Consider the following 16,486-nt stretch of genomic DNA (forward strand, 5'->3'; position numbering starts at 1 on the left):
GGGTGAAGCATCGAGCTGCGTCGGGCTGCAGGAAGGCGTTTGACGGGACTTTGCTTGACCTGCAGCAGCAGCAGTGCAGCCTGGGGGACTGTCAGAGCTGGAATGTGAAGAATGTCAATAATGGCGCTCAGAAACTGTTAGCAGGATTATACAGGCCGCTCGCGCTGTCACTGCTCAGGAGAGGGAAAACTGAGCTGCATTCGACTCTCCCGTAGGAAACTGCCGGGTCAGCACCTGGAGGTCAGAGTTCATGCAGAGCCGGGTCTGCAGCTGGACCTCCGTCAGCGGTCCTCGCTCAGGAAACCTGCAGCAACACTCGCCGTCAGAGGCAGGAACATGTTGTCGTTTGGGACTCAAACCCAGCTGAGCTTTTCAAATGGACTTCACATGAAGCACCTGTTCTCCCGCCTCTCAGTGTCCCATGGGGTTCCACAGGGGTCAATCCTCGGGCCCCTGCCATTTAAATTTTTTAGGAGATATCTATTTTATCGATATGCTGATGATGTTCTGCTGTATGTTCCTGTTAAGACCTTTCAGCGACAGAAACTAGTTCAGGGAGGCTCATCTGTGTTTTGCTGAGTGTAACAATTTCAAAAATGATTATTTCCAGGCCTGGAAAAGTCCTTAAAGAAAGGAAAAAAAAACTGGAGTAAAAGTTCTGTAAATGTGTTATATTCATGTGTTCATGACTGCTTTTAAAAGAAAGAGGCTCAAAATATCAGCAGCATACATACAGGCATCTATATAAATGTTTATTTTTTTAATCAAACTCTTGTCTGTCGTTCATTTGTGTCATTTAAGGTTTACTTTATCACTTTTTACTGTGGACACAGATTTCATGCAATGTTTGCACATGGACATTTGGTTCAAAGTCACAGAGCGGCGCGATGTGTCACCAACACGTTGCACACAAGTGTTTCAACAGGAAGGTCTTTTGGGCGGAGCTTATCTTTTAAAGTATGACTTCCCATAACTGCTGCTGGAAGTGACATTTACTTTACGCCACTTTCTGCTGACATGGAATCTAGCCAGCTAGCCCCCAGCTAGCTGGCTACGTAGGAAGATAATACTCCGCTCTGATTGGTCGACACTGAATACAATCTGAGATATTAACAATAATTCATACGGCGCGAACAGAACATAGATGTGTTGTTACCGTCTGCAGCACAGACGAGGAATTTACCTTCAACGGCAGCAAAGAGACGACGTGCTGTGACCTGCACACACTGCTGCAGGCAACACACACACAGTAGCACACACACACACACACAGTACCACACACACACACACACACACACACACACACACTTTTGTAACCTAATGGACAGTAAATCCTCTGTTCTTATTGATCTGAACTCTCATGATTTATTGGCAGTAAAAACAATATTCGTTCGTCCGTTGATGAATTAGTTTGTTGAACTTGGCTGGACTTTGTCCTGATGATTTAAAGGTCACATGACACACATGTCGCCACAGACGATGTGTCACATGACACACAACATGTCGCCACAGACGAGATGTCACATGACACACAACATGTCACCACAGACGATGTGTCACATGACACACAACATGTCGCCACAGACGATGTGTCACATGACACACAACATGTCGCCACAGACGAGGTGTCACATGACACACAACATGTCACCACAGACGAGGTGTCACATGACACACAACATGTCACCACAGACGAGGTGTCACATGACACACAACTTGTCACCACAGACGATGTGTCACATGACACACAACATGTCGCCACAGACGAGGTGTCACATGACACACAACTTGTCGCCACAGACGATGTGTCACATGACACACAACATGTATGAGACATTTTGTGTCCCGCTGGTTTTAACGGTTAATGTGATGAAATGTGAACAACTCAGCAGTGTTTGTTCAACAGGACGAGCGATTCTCAGCTGGTCGACACATTCCTGTGTGTGTGTGTGTGTGTGTGTGTGTGTGTGTGTGTGTGTGTGTGTGTGTGTGTGTGTGTGTGTGTGTGTGTGTGTGTGTGCAGAGAGACAAGGCCACTGTGTTCCTGCACTCTCCGCTCAACATTATGTCTGTTCATCCTGGTTTTAACTTGGATGAAGTGAATCCGTCTGCAGCTCTTGAGACTGCGTTGTGTTTTAACATGTAAAGGACCTGAACATGCAGAAATACATGTGTTCATGAAACCAGTAAAGGACTGGTTTAGTCCTGCTGGTTAATTATGTTCTGGTCCAGAAACACTGGTTTTATTTCTGTGTCACATTCACAGTTTGTTTTGTCCCGTCTGCAGGCTCCCATCAGCACCGTGTAGACCAGTTTAAACTAGTTCAAATCTGTTAAGTAACACTTTAAATCTGTTTAAATCCACAGGTAACAAATTAAATCCCAGTTTAAATGACAGTTTGAACAACCATTCAAACCAGTTTGAACCAGTTTCCTGTCTCGTGGCCTCAAATCAATAAAACACTTAACCTTTAAATCGGATCCTGATGGAGCGTGAAAATCTCTCATGGCGGACGTTTGACCTTTAGCTGTCGGCGAGGTCACTGAAGGTCAAAATCATCCACCAGAGCTTCAAACACCAGATCCATGTTTCTATGTTCTATGTTCTATGTTTCATGTTTCTATATTTCATGTTTCTATATTTCATGTTTCTCCGATCCGTGTGTGTGTGTGTGTGTGTGTGTGTGTGTGTGTGTGTGTGTGTGTGTGTGTGAATGAGAGTGTGGGTGTGTTATCTCTTCATCTCTCGCAGGTTGTGAAATCCTCCTCCTCTCTGATTGGCTGCTGATCATTATCTACACCGCTAAAGAAAACATCGTCATCATCAATCTTCATCAACGACAGAAATAAAACTTTCAGTCAGATTCATAAGATAAACAATAACTTAAAAACCTGTCAGTGGTGATAATACCAACAACAACAACAACAACAACAACAACAGTACGACCATTACTACCAACAACAACAATACCACCAATACTCATAAGAAAATGCGGTTGTCAGGTTTGAATTCCTGCCCACATTTCCTTGTAAATCACGCACTTCCTGTCCAGCGATGCTAGCAGTTTCCCCCGGTTCCCAGTCTTTGTGCTAAGCTAGGCTAACCATGCAGACCACTCAGGGAAATGTGGAGCTGTTCCTTTAGGAAGAGAACAGAGCGAGAGGTGAACGACTTCGAGGCTGACAGTCTGACCATGAACACACACGCACACACACACACACACACACACACACACACACACACACACACACACACACACACACACACACACACACAAACACACAAACACACACACACAGTGTTTGTTTAGGAACAGGTCTGATCACCGCTGTTGTATTGAACACTGAACATAAAAAGGAGTGTGTGTGTGTGTGTGTGTGTGTGTGTGTGTGTGTGTGTGTGTGTGTGTGTGGGTGAGTGCAGATGTGGATGGCCCCTGTGAGCCAATCAGAGCGCGGCAGAGACAGTGCAGGAGCAGCTGTGTTGTCTTTGTGACGGAGAGAAAACAAGTTGAGACCAAAGTCTTTGTCTGTTTATGAACTAAGAGAGAACCACGGCTGCAGAACGTCATGATGCTGCAGAACGTCATGATGCTGCAGAACGTCAGTTGTGATGCTGCAGAACGTTATGATGCTGCAGAACGTCAGTCGTGATGCTGCAGAACATCAGTCGTGATGCTGCAGAACGTTATGATGCTGCAGAACGTCACGCTGCTGCAGAACGTCACGAGGTTCTGCAGGAGCTCTCTCGTTCTCACTGAGCCTGACTTGCTTCATTCCACTGAGATAATTGTCGGCGTGTGTTCCGCGGTGGAACCGGTTCTTCTTGAAGGCGTCGCAGCTTCCTGCTGCTCCCTGAGTGCCGCGCAGAACGTCACGTCATCATGACCCGTGTTCCATGACGTGACGTTTGCAGAATCCACACGGAAATATTACAATTATGAGTCGTCAAACAAGATGTCCGATACCAGTAGTGTACAAGTACTGTGTTCAAAGAGTTCTGAGGTATTTGTACGGTTCTTGTTATGTTCTTATACTTGTACTGCTTTTATCTGACAGCTTTGGGTTCTTTGTAAAATGTTGTTTTTTAAACGACAATATATCAGTTTCTAGTGGCCATCCGAGGAACTGCAACTAACATCCATCTCTCCTCCTCCTCTTCTTCCACCTCCTTCTCCTCCTCTTCCTACTCCTCCTCCTCCTCCTCCTCATCTTCCTCCTCCTCCTCCTCCTCCTCCTCCTCCTCATCCTCAGTGTGTCAGGGCATGCAGAACTACCTGAGCCAGCTGGGTTCTCCTGAGCTCCACTATGAGAACATGGTGAAGATGTACAGGAACTGCTCCGTGGTCCTGGAGAACCTGGAGGTCACCTACACGCTGGAACACCAGGACCTGTCTTTCCTCAAGGTGGGTTCTTTAAGGTCAAGGTCAAGGTCATGGGGTCAATCTAACATTCTACTGCCGCTCATTTCTTTCCCAATCACTTCTCCGGTGTTGAGATCCACTGGACGTCACTGATCAGTCCATATAAGGTCGCTTCCTGTTCACTGGTTGCAAAAGAAACAAGATGGCGACGACCACAGTCCCGAACAAGCGGCTTCAAAACGTCCTCGACCCAACAAATCAACGATCTGTTCTTCTCTCCGCAGAGCATCCAGGAAGTGGGCGGCTACGTCCTGATCGCCATGAACCACGCCGCCGACATCCCGCTGGAGAACCTGAAGCTGATCCGGGGCCAGAACCTCTACCGCAACCAGTTCTCCCTGCTGGTGATGTCCAACTACAACGTGAACCAGTCGTCTGCGACGCTGAACTACACCAGCGGCCTGAGGCAGCTGAGGCTGAGCAGCCTGACAGGTGCAGCCCCGAGGGAACCTGTGATGTCATTCAGCGTACCGTCCCTTTAAGACTGCTCACAACAGCATCTTCTCCTCGCAGAGATTCTGAAAGGAAGCGTAAAGATTATCCACAATCCCTTGCTGTGCAATATCGAGACCATCCAGTGGGGGGACATCCTGGACGCAGACAGTAACGCCAGCGTGGTCCTCAAGGCCGACGCCCACAAGCCCAAATGTAGGTGGAGCGAGCAAGAAGCCCCGCCTCCTCCAGCTGCTGAGCATTAACGTGTGTGTGTGTGTGTGTGTGTGTGTGTGTGTGTGTGTGTGTGTGTCCTCAGGTGAACCCTGTGACCCGCTCTGTGGTTCTGGTTCCTGTTGGGCTTCTGGTCTGGATCACTGCCAGAAACGTAAAGCAGAATCTTTTCTTTCAAACACAAAGAATAAAAATAATATAATATCTTCTAGCTTTTTTAGTAACTCAACACATTTAACTTTGAGGTACTTGTACTCATGTACTTGCAGTGCATCTCAGAGGTATATCCTGATCATATTGTAATACTTTTTACTGCTCTGATTTTATCTGACAGCTTTAGTGACTCTAAGGTTCAGATGATTCAAACTAAATATCAAAAATCACGATAAAAGTTATTCAAATGAACACAATTACCATCAATAACTATCACGATACTGCCCCTTAGTGGTGGTGCGCGGTATTGCAGGTAGAGTAACCTGTGTGTGTGTGTGTGTGTGTGTGTGTGTGTGTGTGTGTGTGTGTGTGTGTGTGTCAGTCACCAGGCTGCAGTGTGCAGAGCAGTGCAGCCGACGGTGTCGAGGACCGAAACCCAGCGACTGCTGCAACGAGCACTGTGCTGCAGGATGCTCTGGACCCAGAGCCACCGACTGCCTGGTGAGCACACACACACACACACACACACACACACACACACACACACACACACACACACACACACACACACACAAAACACTCACTGCGTGTCCCTCCTCTTGCCCCCCAGGCCTGCAGGGACCTTAACGATGACGGCACCTGTAAGGCCTCGTGTCCTCATCTGACTCTCTACAACTCAAAGACTCACCAGGAAGTCCACAACCCCAACGCCAAGTTCACCTACGGGAACACCTGCCTGAAGTCCTGCCCACGTACGGCTCCGCCCCCTGTGCACTGCGCTGTTTATTCAGAGATAGACAAAGATAGATGCATAATGAGGTGGATATGTGAAGGACCTCTCACTGATCAGAGGCTTTGAGTGACAGCTGAAGGAGAACTGTGTTTTAAGGTAGAATCAAGAACTTGACTGAGACCTCCTGACTGAACTGTCTGGCTGCAGACTTGCATTCTGGGTAATGCAGTCTCTGGTTCTGCTGCAGGGACCTGATCCTCCTTGAGGGAGTTGTTCATATTGATAATCCTGCTTTCTTTCTCTCGGCTCGAAGATAACTACGTGGTGGCCGGAGGGTCGTGTGTTCGTACCTGCAGCGCCGGGACCTACGAGGTGGAGGAGAACGGAGTCCAGCGCTGCAAGGACTGCAATGGACCCTGTCCCAAAGGTAGACCTGGAGAGACCTTGAGAGACCTGGAGAGACTTGGAGAGACCTAGAGAGACCTTGAGAGACCTTGAGAGACCTAGAGAGAGACCTGGATAGACCTTGAGATACCTTGAGAGACCTAGAGAGACCTAGAGAGAGACCTGGAGAGACCTTGAGATACCTTGAGAGATACCTTGATATACCTTGAGAGGCCTTGAGAGACCTAGAGAGACCTTGAGAGAAACCTGGAGAGACATAGAGAGACCTTGAGAGATCGGAAGAGACCTTGAGAGACTTAGACAAAGACCTGGAGAGACCTAGAGAGACCTAGAGAAAGACCTGGAGAGACCTGGAGAGACCTAGAGAAAGACCTGGAGAGACCTAGTGAGACCTAGAGAGACCTGTAGCGACCTAGAGATACATTGAGAGAGACCTGGAGAGACCTTGAGAGACCGGAAGAGACCTTGAAAGACTTAGACAAAGACCTGGAGAGACCTAGTGAGACCTAGAGAGACCTGGAGAGACCTAGAGATACATTGAGAGAGACCTGGAGAGACTTAATGGAAAGGCTACACCCGAACCTTGAGAGACCTTGAGAGACCTGGAGAGATCTTGAAAGACCTGGAGACCTGAATACTGAACAATAACCCAACAGTCTCCCTCTTCCTCCAGTCTGTGACGGAGTCGGAGTCGGCTCTCTGATCAACACCATCGCCATCAACGCCTCCAACATCGACTCCTTCAGGAACTGCACCAAGATCATCGGGGACGTCTCGCTCATCCGGAACTCCTTCAGCGGGTGAGACACTCCCAGACCCGCCTCCTTCAAAGACCTCAATCAAGACCCGCCTCCTTCAAAGACCTCAATCAAGACCCGCCTCCTTCAAAGACCTGAATCAAGACCCGCCTCCTTTGAAGACCTGAATCAAGGCCCGCCTCCTTCAAAGACTCATTTAAGACCCGCCTCCTTCAAAGACTCATTTAAGACCCGCCTCCTTCAAAGACTCATTTAAGACCCGCCTCCTTCAAAGACCCATTTAAGACCCGCCTCCTTCAAAGACTCATTTAAGACCCGCCTCCTTAAAAGACCCATTTAAGACCCGCCTCCTTAAAAGACCCATTTAAGACCCGGTTACTTTCAGTACCGGCTCCATTGTGTTAACGTTTCCTTTCCTCGGCTCTCTCAGGGATCTGCTCTATAACATCCCGCCCATGGACCCGGCAAAACTGGAGAACTTCAGGACGGTGAAGGAGATCACCGGTAGGTCGTCAGTGCTCCTCTCCGTCTGCGATGGAGTCAGACTTCAAGAGGTTCTCCTTGTCGGGCTCCCATATGTAGCAGTAACCAATATGTGTGTGTGTGTGTGTGTGTGTGTGTGTGTGTGTGTGTGTAGGCTTCCTGCTGATCCAGTTCTTGCCGAAGAACCTGACCTCTCTCTCTGTGTTTGAGAACCTGGAGATCATCAGAGGACGAACCACCCACTCGTGAGTCGACTCACACGTGGATGTGATCAGTAGACGTGAACACATGTGCTGAATGACCCGCGTGCTGGTTGGTTCTGACCCGTGTGGCTCCTCTGCAGTACGTACAGCCTGATGGTGGTGTGTGCTCCAGGCCTCCTCTGGCTCGGCCTGCGCTCCCTGAAGGAGGTGAGCGCCGGCCGGGTGTTGATCAGGAACAACTCGGAGCTCTGCTACACCCGAGCTGCCCAGTGGCCCCGCCTCTTCCGGTCCGGAGACCAGACCTCCAACATGCTGCACAACGCTCCAGCACACGAGTGCGGTGAGTCCGTTATATACATGTGTACATATATATGTACACATATATATATTTGTATATACATATCTGTACACAGTGCGTTATCCTCCGACAGAACGACAGAATCGAACCTGCGACCCCGAGTGCACGGACGAGGGCTGCTGGGGCCCCGGTCCCGCCATGTGTCTGTCCTGTCGGCGCCTGGACCGTAGGGGGCGCTGCGTGGCGCTCTGCAACCTGCTGCACGGGTGGGACTCGAACCTGTGACCTCATCGCTTCACACGCTTTGAGGACGAAGAGCAAAACCTCCTGAAACCTGAACGCTTTTAAAAGACAAACAACTATTGCTCTGTGTTAGGATTCATAATAAATACTACAAAATACAGAATACTTCATACAGAAGTACACAAAGTGCAGAGAGGAGGTTTTTCACGACACTTCACTACGACACAAACTTAATATGATGTATGAATTATGTGTGTCAGTGTATGAAGTTATGAAACCTTTACGAGCTGCAGCGTTTGAACGCATCACTGATCATCACATATCTGACATGGTACTATTTGTGTACTTTAGCTCATACTTGTACTTCTGTGTTGAGCAGCGAGCCCAGAGAGGTGCAGCTGAACAGCAGCTGTGTGTCGTGTCACCCGGAGTGTCAGCCGAGCTCCAGAACCGCCACCTGCACAGGACCGGTCAGTCCAGCTGAAACACACGGCACAGACAACATGAGCAACATGAGCAACATGCAACCACATGCAGCAACATGAGCAGCATGAGCAACATGAGCAACATGAGCAACATGCAACCACATGCAGCAACATGAGCAACATGCAACCACATGCAGCAACATGAGCAGCATGAGCAACATGCAACCACATGCAGCAACATGAGCAACATGAACAACATGAACAACATGCAACAACAACATGCAACCACATGAGCAACATGAGCAACATGAATAACATGCAACAACAACATGCAACCACATGCAGCAACATGAGCAACATGAGCAACATGAACAACATGCAACATGCAACCACATGCAGCAACATGAGCAACATGAACAACATGCAACAACAACATGCAACCACATGCAGCAACATGAACATCTGCTCCGAAGGACACGCTCTACTCTTCTCTTTGGTTTGCTGAACTTTACACCTTCTTCCTCTTCTTCTTCTTCTTCTTCTTCTTCTTCTTCTTCTTCTTCTTCTTCTTCTTCTTCTTCTTCTTCTTCTTCTTCTTCTTCTTCTCACAGTACGTCTCTTAACGTGAGTCATACGATTATCATTTTTAGCTCTTTTCTTAATAAAATACATTATTATTTAGTACTTTACACCAAGAAAAACACTATATATACACACACACACACACACACACATATATATATATATATATATATATATATATATATATATATATATATATATATATATATATATATATATATATCAATGTTAATATTTAGATCAGGTTCATCTGAATGTTTAAAAAGTCTCAACATCCGTCCTCTGGCGCCCCCTGCAGGGTCCAGACCAGTGTTCCCAGTGCGCCCACTATAAGGACGGCCCCCACTGCGTGCCGCGCTGCCCGCAAGGCATGCTGGGAGACGGGGACACGCTGATCTGGACGTACCCGAACGGGTCCGGCCAGTGCCAGCCCTGCCACCAGAACTGCACCCAGGGGTGAGGGGCGCGGCCAGAAGCAAGTGATGATGATGATGATGATGATGATAATAATAATGATGATGATGATGATGATGATGATGAAGATGATGATGGTGTGTGTTATTGCAGGTGCTCAGGAGCTGGACTGTCAGGATGCAGCGGGTAAACAACAACAATATCATACACGTTTGCTGCTGAATGTTCCTTTGAATCCTGTTAGCGGATCCAAATCAATAATAATAATAATAATAATAATAATAATAATGCATTTAAATAGGTCCAAACACTGATATATAGCATCTAGAGTCTATGCTAGCTGATGATGATGATGATGATGATGACGCTATGGTCTGAACACCACTCTGCCCCCTCAGTGGCCCCTCCCCCTCCTCCTCCTCGGCGGTGGTCGTGGTGGGCGGGCTCTTGGTCGTGGTCCTCGTGGCGCTGCTCGTCTTCGTGCTGCTGCGGCGCCGGCGGATCGGCAGGAAGAGGACGCGGCGGCGCCTGCTGCAGGAGAGAGAGGTGGGAGGGGCTTATGGAGGGGATGCTGCAGGAGAGAGAGGTGGGAGGGGCTTATGGAGGGGATGCTGCAGGAGAGAGAGGTGGGAGGGGCTTATGGAGAGGATGCTGCAGGAGAGAGAGGTGGGAGGGGCTTATGGAGAGGATGCTGCAGGAGAGAGAGGTGGGAGGGGCTTATGGAGAGGATGCTGCAGGAGAGAGAGGTGGGAGGGGCTTATGGAGGGGATGCTGCAGGAGAGAGAGGTGGGAGGGGCTTATGGAGGGGATGCTGCAGGAGAGAGAGGTGGGAGGGGCTTATGAAGAGGATGCTGCAGGAGAGAGAGGTGGGAGGGGCTTATGGAGGGGATGCTGCAGGAGAGAGAGAGGTGGGAGGGGCTTATGGAGGGGATGCTGCAGGAGAGAGAGGTGGGAGGTGCTTGTGGAGGGGATGCTGCAGGAGAGAGAGGTGGGAGGGGCTTGTGAACATGTATGGGTATATAGATATATATACGTATTTCTATAAATAGCTATCCACGTCCTCTGCAGCTGGTGGAGCCGCTGACTCCGAGCGGCGAGGCCCCGAACCAGGCGCTGCTGAGGATCCTGAAGGAGACGGAGCTGAAGAAGATCCGGGTTCTGGGCTCCGGGGCCTTCGGGACCGTCTTTAAGGTGAGCGGCTCTGCGGCGACACCTGGTGGTTCTGCTTCAAGACCAAACACCTGCATGAGAGAGACACAAGGGTTTCTTTGGGGGAAGCCATCTGACTGCTCATCCAGAACTGACTCTAGTCATAAAGTAGAGGTACTGATATTATTAATGAAACTTATTTATTCTGTTATTAAGATGTGAATGATTGTGTTCAGGGTCTGTGGATCCCTGAAGGAGAGAACGTGAGGATCCCAGTAGCCATTAAAGTCCTCCGAGAGGCCACGTCACCGAAAGCCAACAAAGAAATCCTGGACGTGAGACTCCTCCTCTTCATTATGACTCCTCCTCTTCATTATGACTCCTCCTCTTTATTCTGACTCCTCCTCTTCATTCTAACTCCTCCTCTTTATTATGACTCCTCCTCTTCCTCCTCCACTTCTTTCTCCTCTTCCTCCTCCTTCTTCTCAACGTCTTCTTCTTCCTCATCCTCCATGTCCATCCATCAATCCATATATGAAAGACTTGCTTCTTAGCTTTTGGCTGTAAATCAAACACGTGTTAAACTTGTGTCTGACCTCAGGAGGCGTGTATTGATCACGTGATGCGTTGTGTCTGACCTCAGGAGGCGTACGTGATGGCGAGCGTGGACCACCCTCACGTGTGCCGCCTGCTGGGCATCTGCTTGACGTCGTCGGTGCAGCTGGTGACTCAGCTGATGCCGTGCGGCTGCTTGCTGGACTACGTCCGCCACCACAGGGAGCAGGTGGGCGCCCAGTGGCTGCTGAACTGGTGCGTCCAGATTGCCAAGGTGAGTCCAGCCCCCCCCCCCCCCTCACATCCTCCCCCTCTTGTTTAGATCTCAGCCCGAGGCCGTAAGCCTGCTGAGGCCCTTTAGCTGCAGCGGGGGGACGAACGCTAATCTATTCACACTCGCCTTTGATTTCAAAGTGCTGGGAAAATCACAAAGAACAAGGTCACGAGCTCAGAGAGGAACAAGCTCCAGCTCACAGGACCAGTTTGAACTTATTCATTGGTTACAACGTTCATGAGAAGAAGAAGAAGAAGAAGAAGAAGAAGAAGAAGAAGAAGAAGAAGAAGAAGAAGAAGAAGAAGAAGAAGAAGAAGAACGTATAAAATAACAAGCAGTGATACTGATTGTGAACACTGACTCATTCCTCTGTGTGTTTGTGTGTGTGTGTGTGTTTGTGTGTGTGTGTGTGTCTGCAGGGCATGAACTACCTGCAGCAGCGTCACCTGGTGCACAGAGATCTGGCAGCGAGGAACGTCCTGGTGAAAAGTCCTCACCACGTGAAAATCACCGACTTCGGCCTCGCCAAGCTGCTGACGGCCAACGAGAAGGAGTACCACGCCGACGGAGGAAAGGTGTGTGTGTGTGTGTGTGTGTGTGTGTGTGTTAACAGCTCAATGGTTTTAAACCCTCTCTGGTTGCTCCTTCATGCTCGTGTTCTTGCAGGTTCCCATCAAGTGGATGGCGTTGGAGTCGATCCTCCAGTGGACCTACACTCACCAGAGCGACGTGTGGAGCTTCGGTGAGTCAAGTGTGTGTGTCTGTGTGTGTGTGTCTGTGTGTGTGTCCGGAGCTCCGGTGAGTCAGACCTCCACCAGCGCAGTGATGCTGGAAGTGTCATATGAATATTCTCCTGCACAGAAATCAAGAAGCATAAACTATGAATAAAGTAAGACCCCAATCTGCTCTCCCATCACGCCCACTCAGGCCGTGGCCACGCCCACTCAGGCTATGGCCACGCCCACCGAGGCCACGGCCACCCAGGCGACAGGAAGTGTGTTCCCTTTAAAAACATTGGTTGGTTTTATCATCGTCCTCCAGTCAGCTGCGTCTTCATCATCATCACTTTGTGTTCTCTTACATCACTCAAACAACCAATCAGGAGGAAGATGTCACACTGTTTGATGAGTCTCTAGTCTCTAGTCTCTCGTCTCTGGTCTCTGGTCTCTAGTCTCTGGTCTCTAGTCTCTAGTCTCTGGTCTCTGTAGTCTGTAGTCTGTAGTCTGTAGTCTGTAGTCTGTAGTCTGTAGTCTCTGGTCTCTGTAGTCTGTAGTCTGTAGTCTGTAGTCTGTAGTCTGTAGTCTCTAGTCTCTGGTCTCTAGTCTCTTGTCTGTAGTCTCTGTAGTCTGTAGTCTGTAGTCTGTAGTCTCTAGTCTCTGGTCTCTAGTCTCTAGTCTCTGGTCCCTGGTCTGCAGGTGTGACGGTGTGGGAGCTCATGACGTTCGGGTCCAAGCCGTACGACGGCATCCCGGCCAGCGAGATGTCCTCGGTGCTGGAGAGAGGAGACCGGCTGCCTCAGCCGCCCATCTGCACCATCGACGTCTACATGATCATGGTGAAATGTAAGAGCTCACCGTGGCCTTCAGAGGGCACACCTGGACCACGGTCAACACCTGAGAGTCTCTCTTTCTCTCTTTAGGTTGGATGATCAACGCCTCCAGTCGTCCCAGGTTCAGAGAGCTCATAGCGGAGTTCTCAAAGATGGCCAGAGACCCGTCCAGATACCTGGTCATACAGGTACACCCAGAACAACTTGAGCCATTAAAAACTGTGGAGCCAATATTGTCTCCAGACCTCTTGTTCCCTGTGTTTGCGTCGTCTTATGAAACCCAAATTAATTCCAATACTTGTGTTTATTGTATGTATTTGTTCAGCAAAGTCTTGGGAAAAAAATGTATATCTGCAAAAAAATCACTTTTAAAAGATTTTTTTGATCATAACTATGAACATCCAGCACGATATGAGCCAGAGTCCACCAAAAATGCCTCCTGGAGCGTCAATAAGACACCTTTTTGGAAAGATTAGGACCTAAAGAATTAGAATCTGTAACAAAAATCACAATAAAACAAAGTCTTGTCCTGTTTGGAAGTAGTTTCAGTCAAAAAAAACTGTCTTTCGCTTAAAAAATGAAAAAAAATGTTGTATTTTAAGCCAAAAGATTGTCTGAATGGGGCATGCTGGGACTTAAAATAGCCAGGTTCACATTGCACCCGAAAGCCGACGCCTATCCACGCGAGGCGGAAGGCTCCGTGAAGCCGGTGTTAGACGTCTGCTGTCAGAATGAACACGATGCGGCTCTCGTCTCAGGGCGACCTCCCCAGCCCGACGGACAGCAGGTTCTACTCCCGCCTGCTGAGCTCGGACGACATGGAGGACGTCGTGGACGTCGACGAGTACCTGCTGCCGTTCAAGGGAACGGACCGCCGGGACGACGGCTTCTGCCACGCCACGGTAAACAAACGCTCCTGTGAGACCTGCAGCCGCCGAAGGCTGTGGCCTCTTGTCGTCTCCGTTTGGTAGTTGAGTTGCTGAAGAGGTGGGAGAGGAAATAGAGTGTGAAAGGAGTGTTTACTCGCCCGAGTGTTGCGTTGACAGGAAGTGTTTCTTCTGTCTTCACCTCAGAACGGCCGTCCGGTCAGAGAGAACAGCGTCACCCTGCGATACATCTCCAACCCGACCCAAAACGCGCCGGACAGAGAAGACGTCAGCGGCCACGGTGAGGTCACGAATGAGGAAGTAAGAGGTGGAAAATAAATGTCAGGCTTCCTGTTGGTCCAGACCAGAACATAAGACAACAGAAATTCTCCTAAAATTATGATTTGACTTATTTTCTGCATGAATATGATCAGAAGTCAAGAGTCTGAGCCAAGAAGGTCTCCTCGATCGCCCCCTAGTTTTTTAAATTGTATTTTCGGTGCCTTCCCATCAAGCCACAGAGTAATACTGCACATCTTTACAAAGATCAAGACCCAGGGCATCCAAATCTGCAATAATAATCACAATTAACACCAGCAATGACCCGTTTTCAAGCATTTGCAGTAATTCAGAACTATAAATATGCCCTACTTTGAGCTGATCGTCAGGTAACTGACCGCGTCATTCTACCTGTGTCGTCTGACGCGCTTACACACAAATCTGACGGCCAATGAGATCGCAGGACCTCGAAAAGCGCCAGAAAAAAACACAAAATAAACTCTGGTTCCTGCTTTGCGGCTTGAGACTCACATATTGATCCCACGACTGCTGTCAGATCCACACGGGTTCAACCGTAGAACTCTGAGCCAGTGAGAGGTCCCGTATCTTCTTTAAATGAGTTAGATCGGACCTGCGGACGATGAGATAGAAGAGTTGTAGCTTCAAAAACACTTTCTCGTGTCCGTGAGACAAAGCTCGGCCTGATCGGCTGTTTCTGTTTCAGAGTACATGAACCAGAGTCTGAGTGAAAGCAGCCACAGCAGCCGGCTGTCGGAGGTTTTCAATCCCAACTACGAGGACTTCAGTCTGGGTCGGGGCGCCGCCTCGCTCGCCCCGCCGCCGGAGGACCAGAGGTCTTCGGGACCGGAATACCTGAACACCGCCCGGAGCTCGCTCCCCCGGGCCGACTTCCCATTCAACGCCGGCGCGGTGAATGGGAACGGTATGTTCCTTCCGGCGGCGGAGAACCCGGAGTACCTGGAGAACCCTGAGTACCTGGAGAACCCGGGTTACCTGGGTCTCGGCGGCGCGCCGCACGCCCCCGGCCGCTAGGGGGCAGTGGAACCAAGCGTTCTACAGGAAACGCTGACTGAGCATCTGCTGCTCCGCTGGAACACAACCTGCTCCGCTGAGCGCTGCTCAGAGGCACTCAGGCAGCCGCTGAGGAAGAGGAAGAGGAAGAGGAGGGACTTTTTATCGTTCAAACCAACTGAACTCTGTTTTCTTAAACCTTCAAACGGCTTCAGAGAAGAAACAAAACGTTTCAGTTTCATATCAGGAACGTCTTGAGGAAAATATGAATATCAGACTTTCAGCATCACACACAGACACACACAGACACACAATGATGTGGTCATGAGCACACATGAGGACATTTTGTTGTGTATTAATGAACAGTATTATAAACTATCACAAATTCTTCTTTGAAGACACATTTCACATAATTTCTCCGCGTTATCGTTGATGATCTGTCGGTGCAGAAACGTCCTCAGGAGGAGAAAACACACACACGAACAACACACATCTGTTGTCAAGCCTTTGTTACACCTTCATGCTTTAAAGGATTACGTTGAGGTTTCCATCTCCATCCTGTGAAGAGCTTCTGAACCTTTGCTGAGTGGAAAGTGTTGCGTTGAAGGCAGCGATCCAGAAGAGCGTTCGAGTCCACAAAGACGTTTGTGTGTTTTTATTCTCGACATCGTTGTTTCCTGCTGTGGACGTCTTGAAGCTCTCGTCGAGTTGAAAGGAGACGTTTGTTCTTCCTTCGCTTGACGAGAAAGAGCCGGACTGTGAGGACTGTCGACTGTCTGGTTGGTACACGCTGAAACACACAACGTGACATCGTCTGTAAACAACACAACAGAGGCGACAGGAAGTCACAGCAACGATGTGGAGAGAAGGAGTCTGTAAATATGAATATACATGAATATGAATGACTCTCTGAATGTTGTGAATGTTGTTAAACGTGAAGTTTGTTGTGAACTCTGTGTAGTTTTTACTCCTTCAGCTTCTTCGACACCTTTTTC

General features: G+C 49.0%; 1 protein-coding gene across 1 annotated transcript in view; it reads left to right on the forward strand.

Annotated features, from left to right (window-relative positions):
- The window catches only part of LOC137788486 (melanoma receptor tyrosine-protein kinase-like), a 19,743-nt gene extending 3,257 nt beyond the window's left edge, over window positions 1-16,486 (forward strand). The window contains exons 2-27 of the mRNA XM_068581312.1: window positions 4,255-4,406; window positions 4,649-4,856; window positions 4,938-5,072; window positions 5,176-5,244; window positions 5,626-5,744; window positions 5,854-5,995; window positions 6,290-6,403; window positions 7,055-7,181; window positions 7,570-7,643; window positions 7,777-7,867; window positions 7,966-8,165; window positions 8,257-8,389; window positions 8,746-8,836; window positions 9,672-9,829; window positions 9,941-9,973; window positions 10,186-10,333; window positions 10,856-10,978; window positions 11,173-11,271; window positions 11,580-11,765; window positions 12,185-12,340; window positions 12,432-12,507; window positions 13,181-13,327; window positions 13,405-13,502; window positions 14,073-14,216; window positions 14,388-14,481; window positions 15,184-16,486. Coding sequence (XP_068437413.1) covers window positions 4,255-4,406; window positions 4,649-4,856; window positions 4,938-5,072; window positions 5,176-5,244; window positions 5,626-5,744; window positions 5,854-5,995; window positions 6,290-6,403; window positions 7,055-7,181; window positions 7,570-7,643; window positions 7,777-7,867; window positions 7,966-8,165; window positions 8,257-8,389; window positions 8,746-8,836; window positions 9,672-9,829; window positions 9,941-9,973; window positions 10,186-10,333; window positions 10,856-10,978; window positions 11,173-11,271; window positions 11,580-11,765; window positions 12,185-12,340; window positions 12,432-12,507; window positions 13,181-13,327; window positions 13,405-13,502; window positions 14,073-14,216; window positions 14,388-14,481; window positions 15,184-15,512 — 3,446 coding nt within the window. The 3' untranslated portion in view covers window positions 15,513-16,486. The remainder of the gene's footprint in view (window positions 1-4,254; window positions 4,407-4,648; window positions 4,857-4,937; window positions 5,073-5,175; window positions 5,245-5,625; window positions 5,745-5,853; window positions 5,996-6,289; window positions 6,404-7,054; window positions 7,182-7,569; window positions 7,644-7,776; window positions 7,868-7,965; window positions 8,166-8,256; window positions 8,390-8,745; window positions 8,837-9,671; window positions 9,830-9,940; window positions 9,974-10,185; window positions 10,334-10,855; window positions 10,979-11,172; window positions 11,272-11,579; window positions 11,766-12,184; window positions 12,341-12,431; window positions 12,508-13,180; window positions 13,328-13,404; window positions 13,503-14,072; window positions 14,217-14,387; window positions 14,482-15,183) is intronic.

The sequence above is a fragment of the Clinocottus analis genome, unplaced genomic scaffold (genome assembly GCF_023055335.1).
Source record: "Clinocottus analis isolate CAN_PGR_092001 unplaced genomic scaffold, fCliAna1.0.p SCAF_18, whole genome shotgun sequence".
NCBI lineage: Eukaryota > Metazoa > Chordata > Actinopteri > Perciformes > Cottidae > Clinocottus > Clinocottus analis.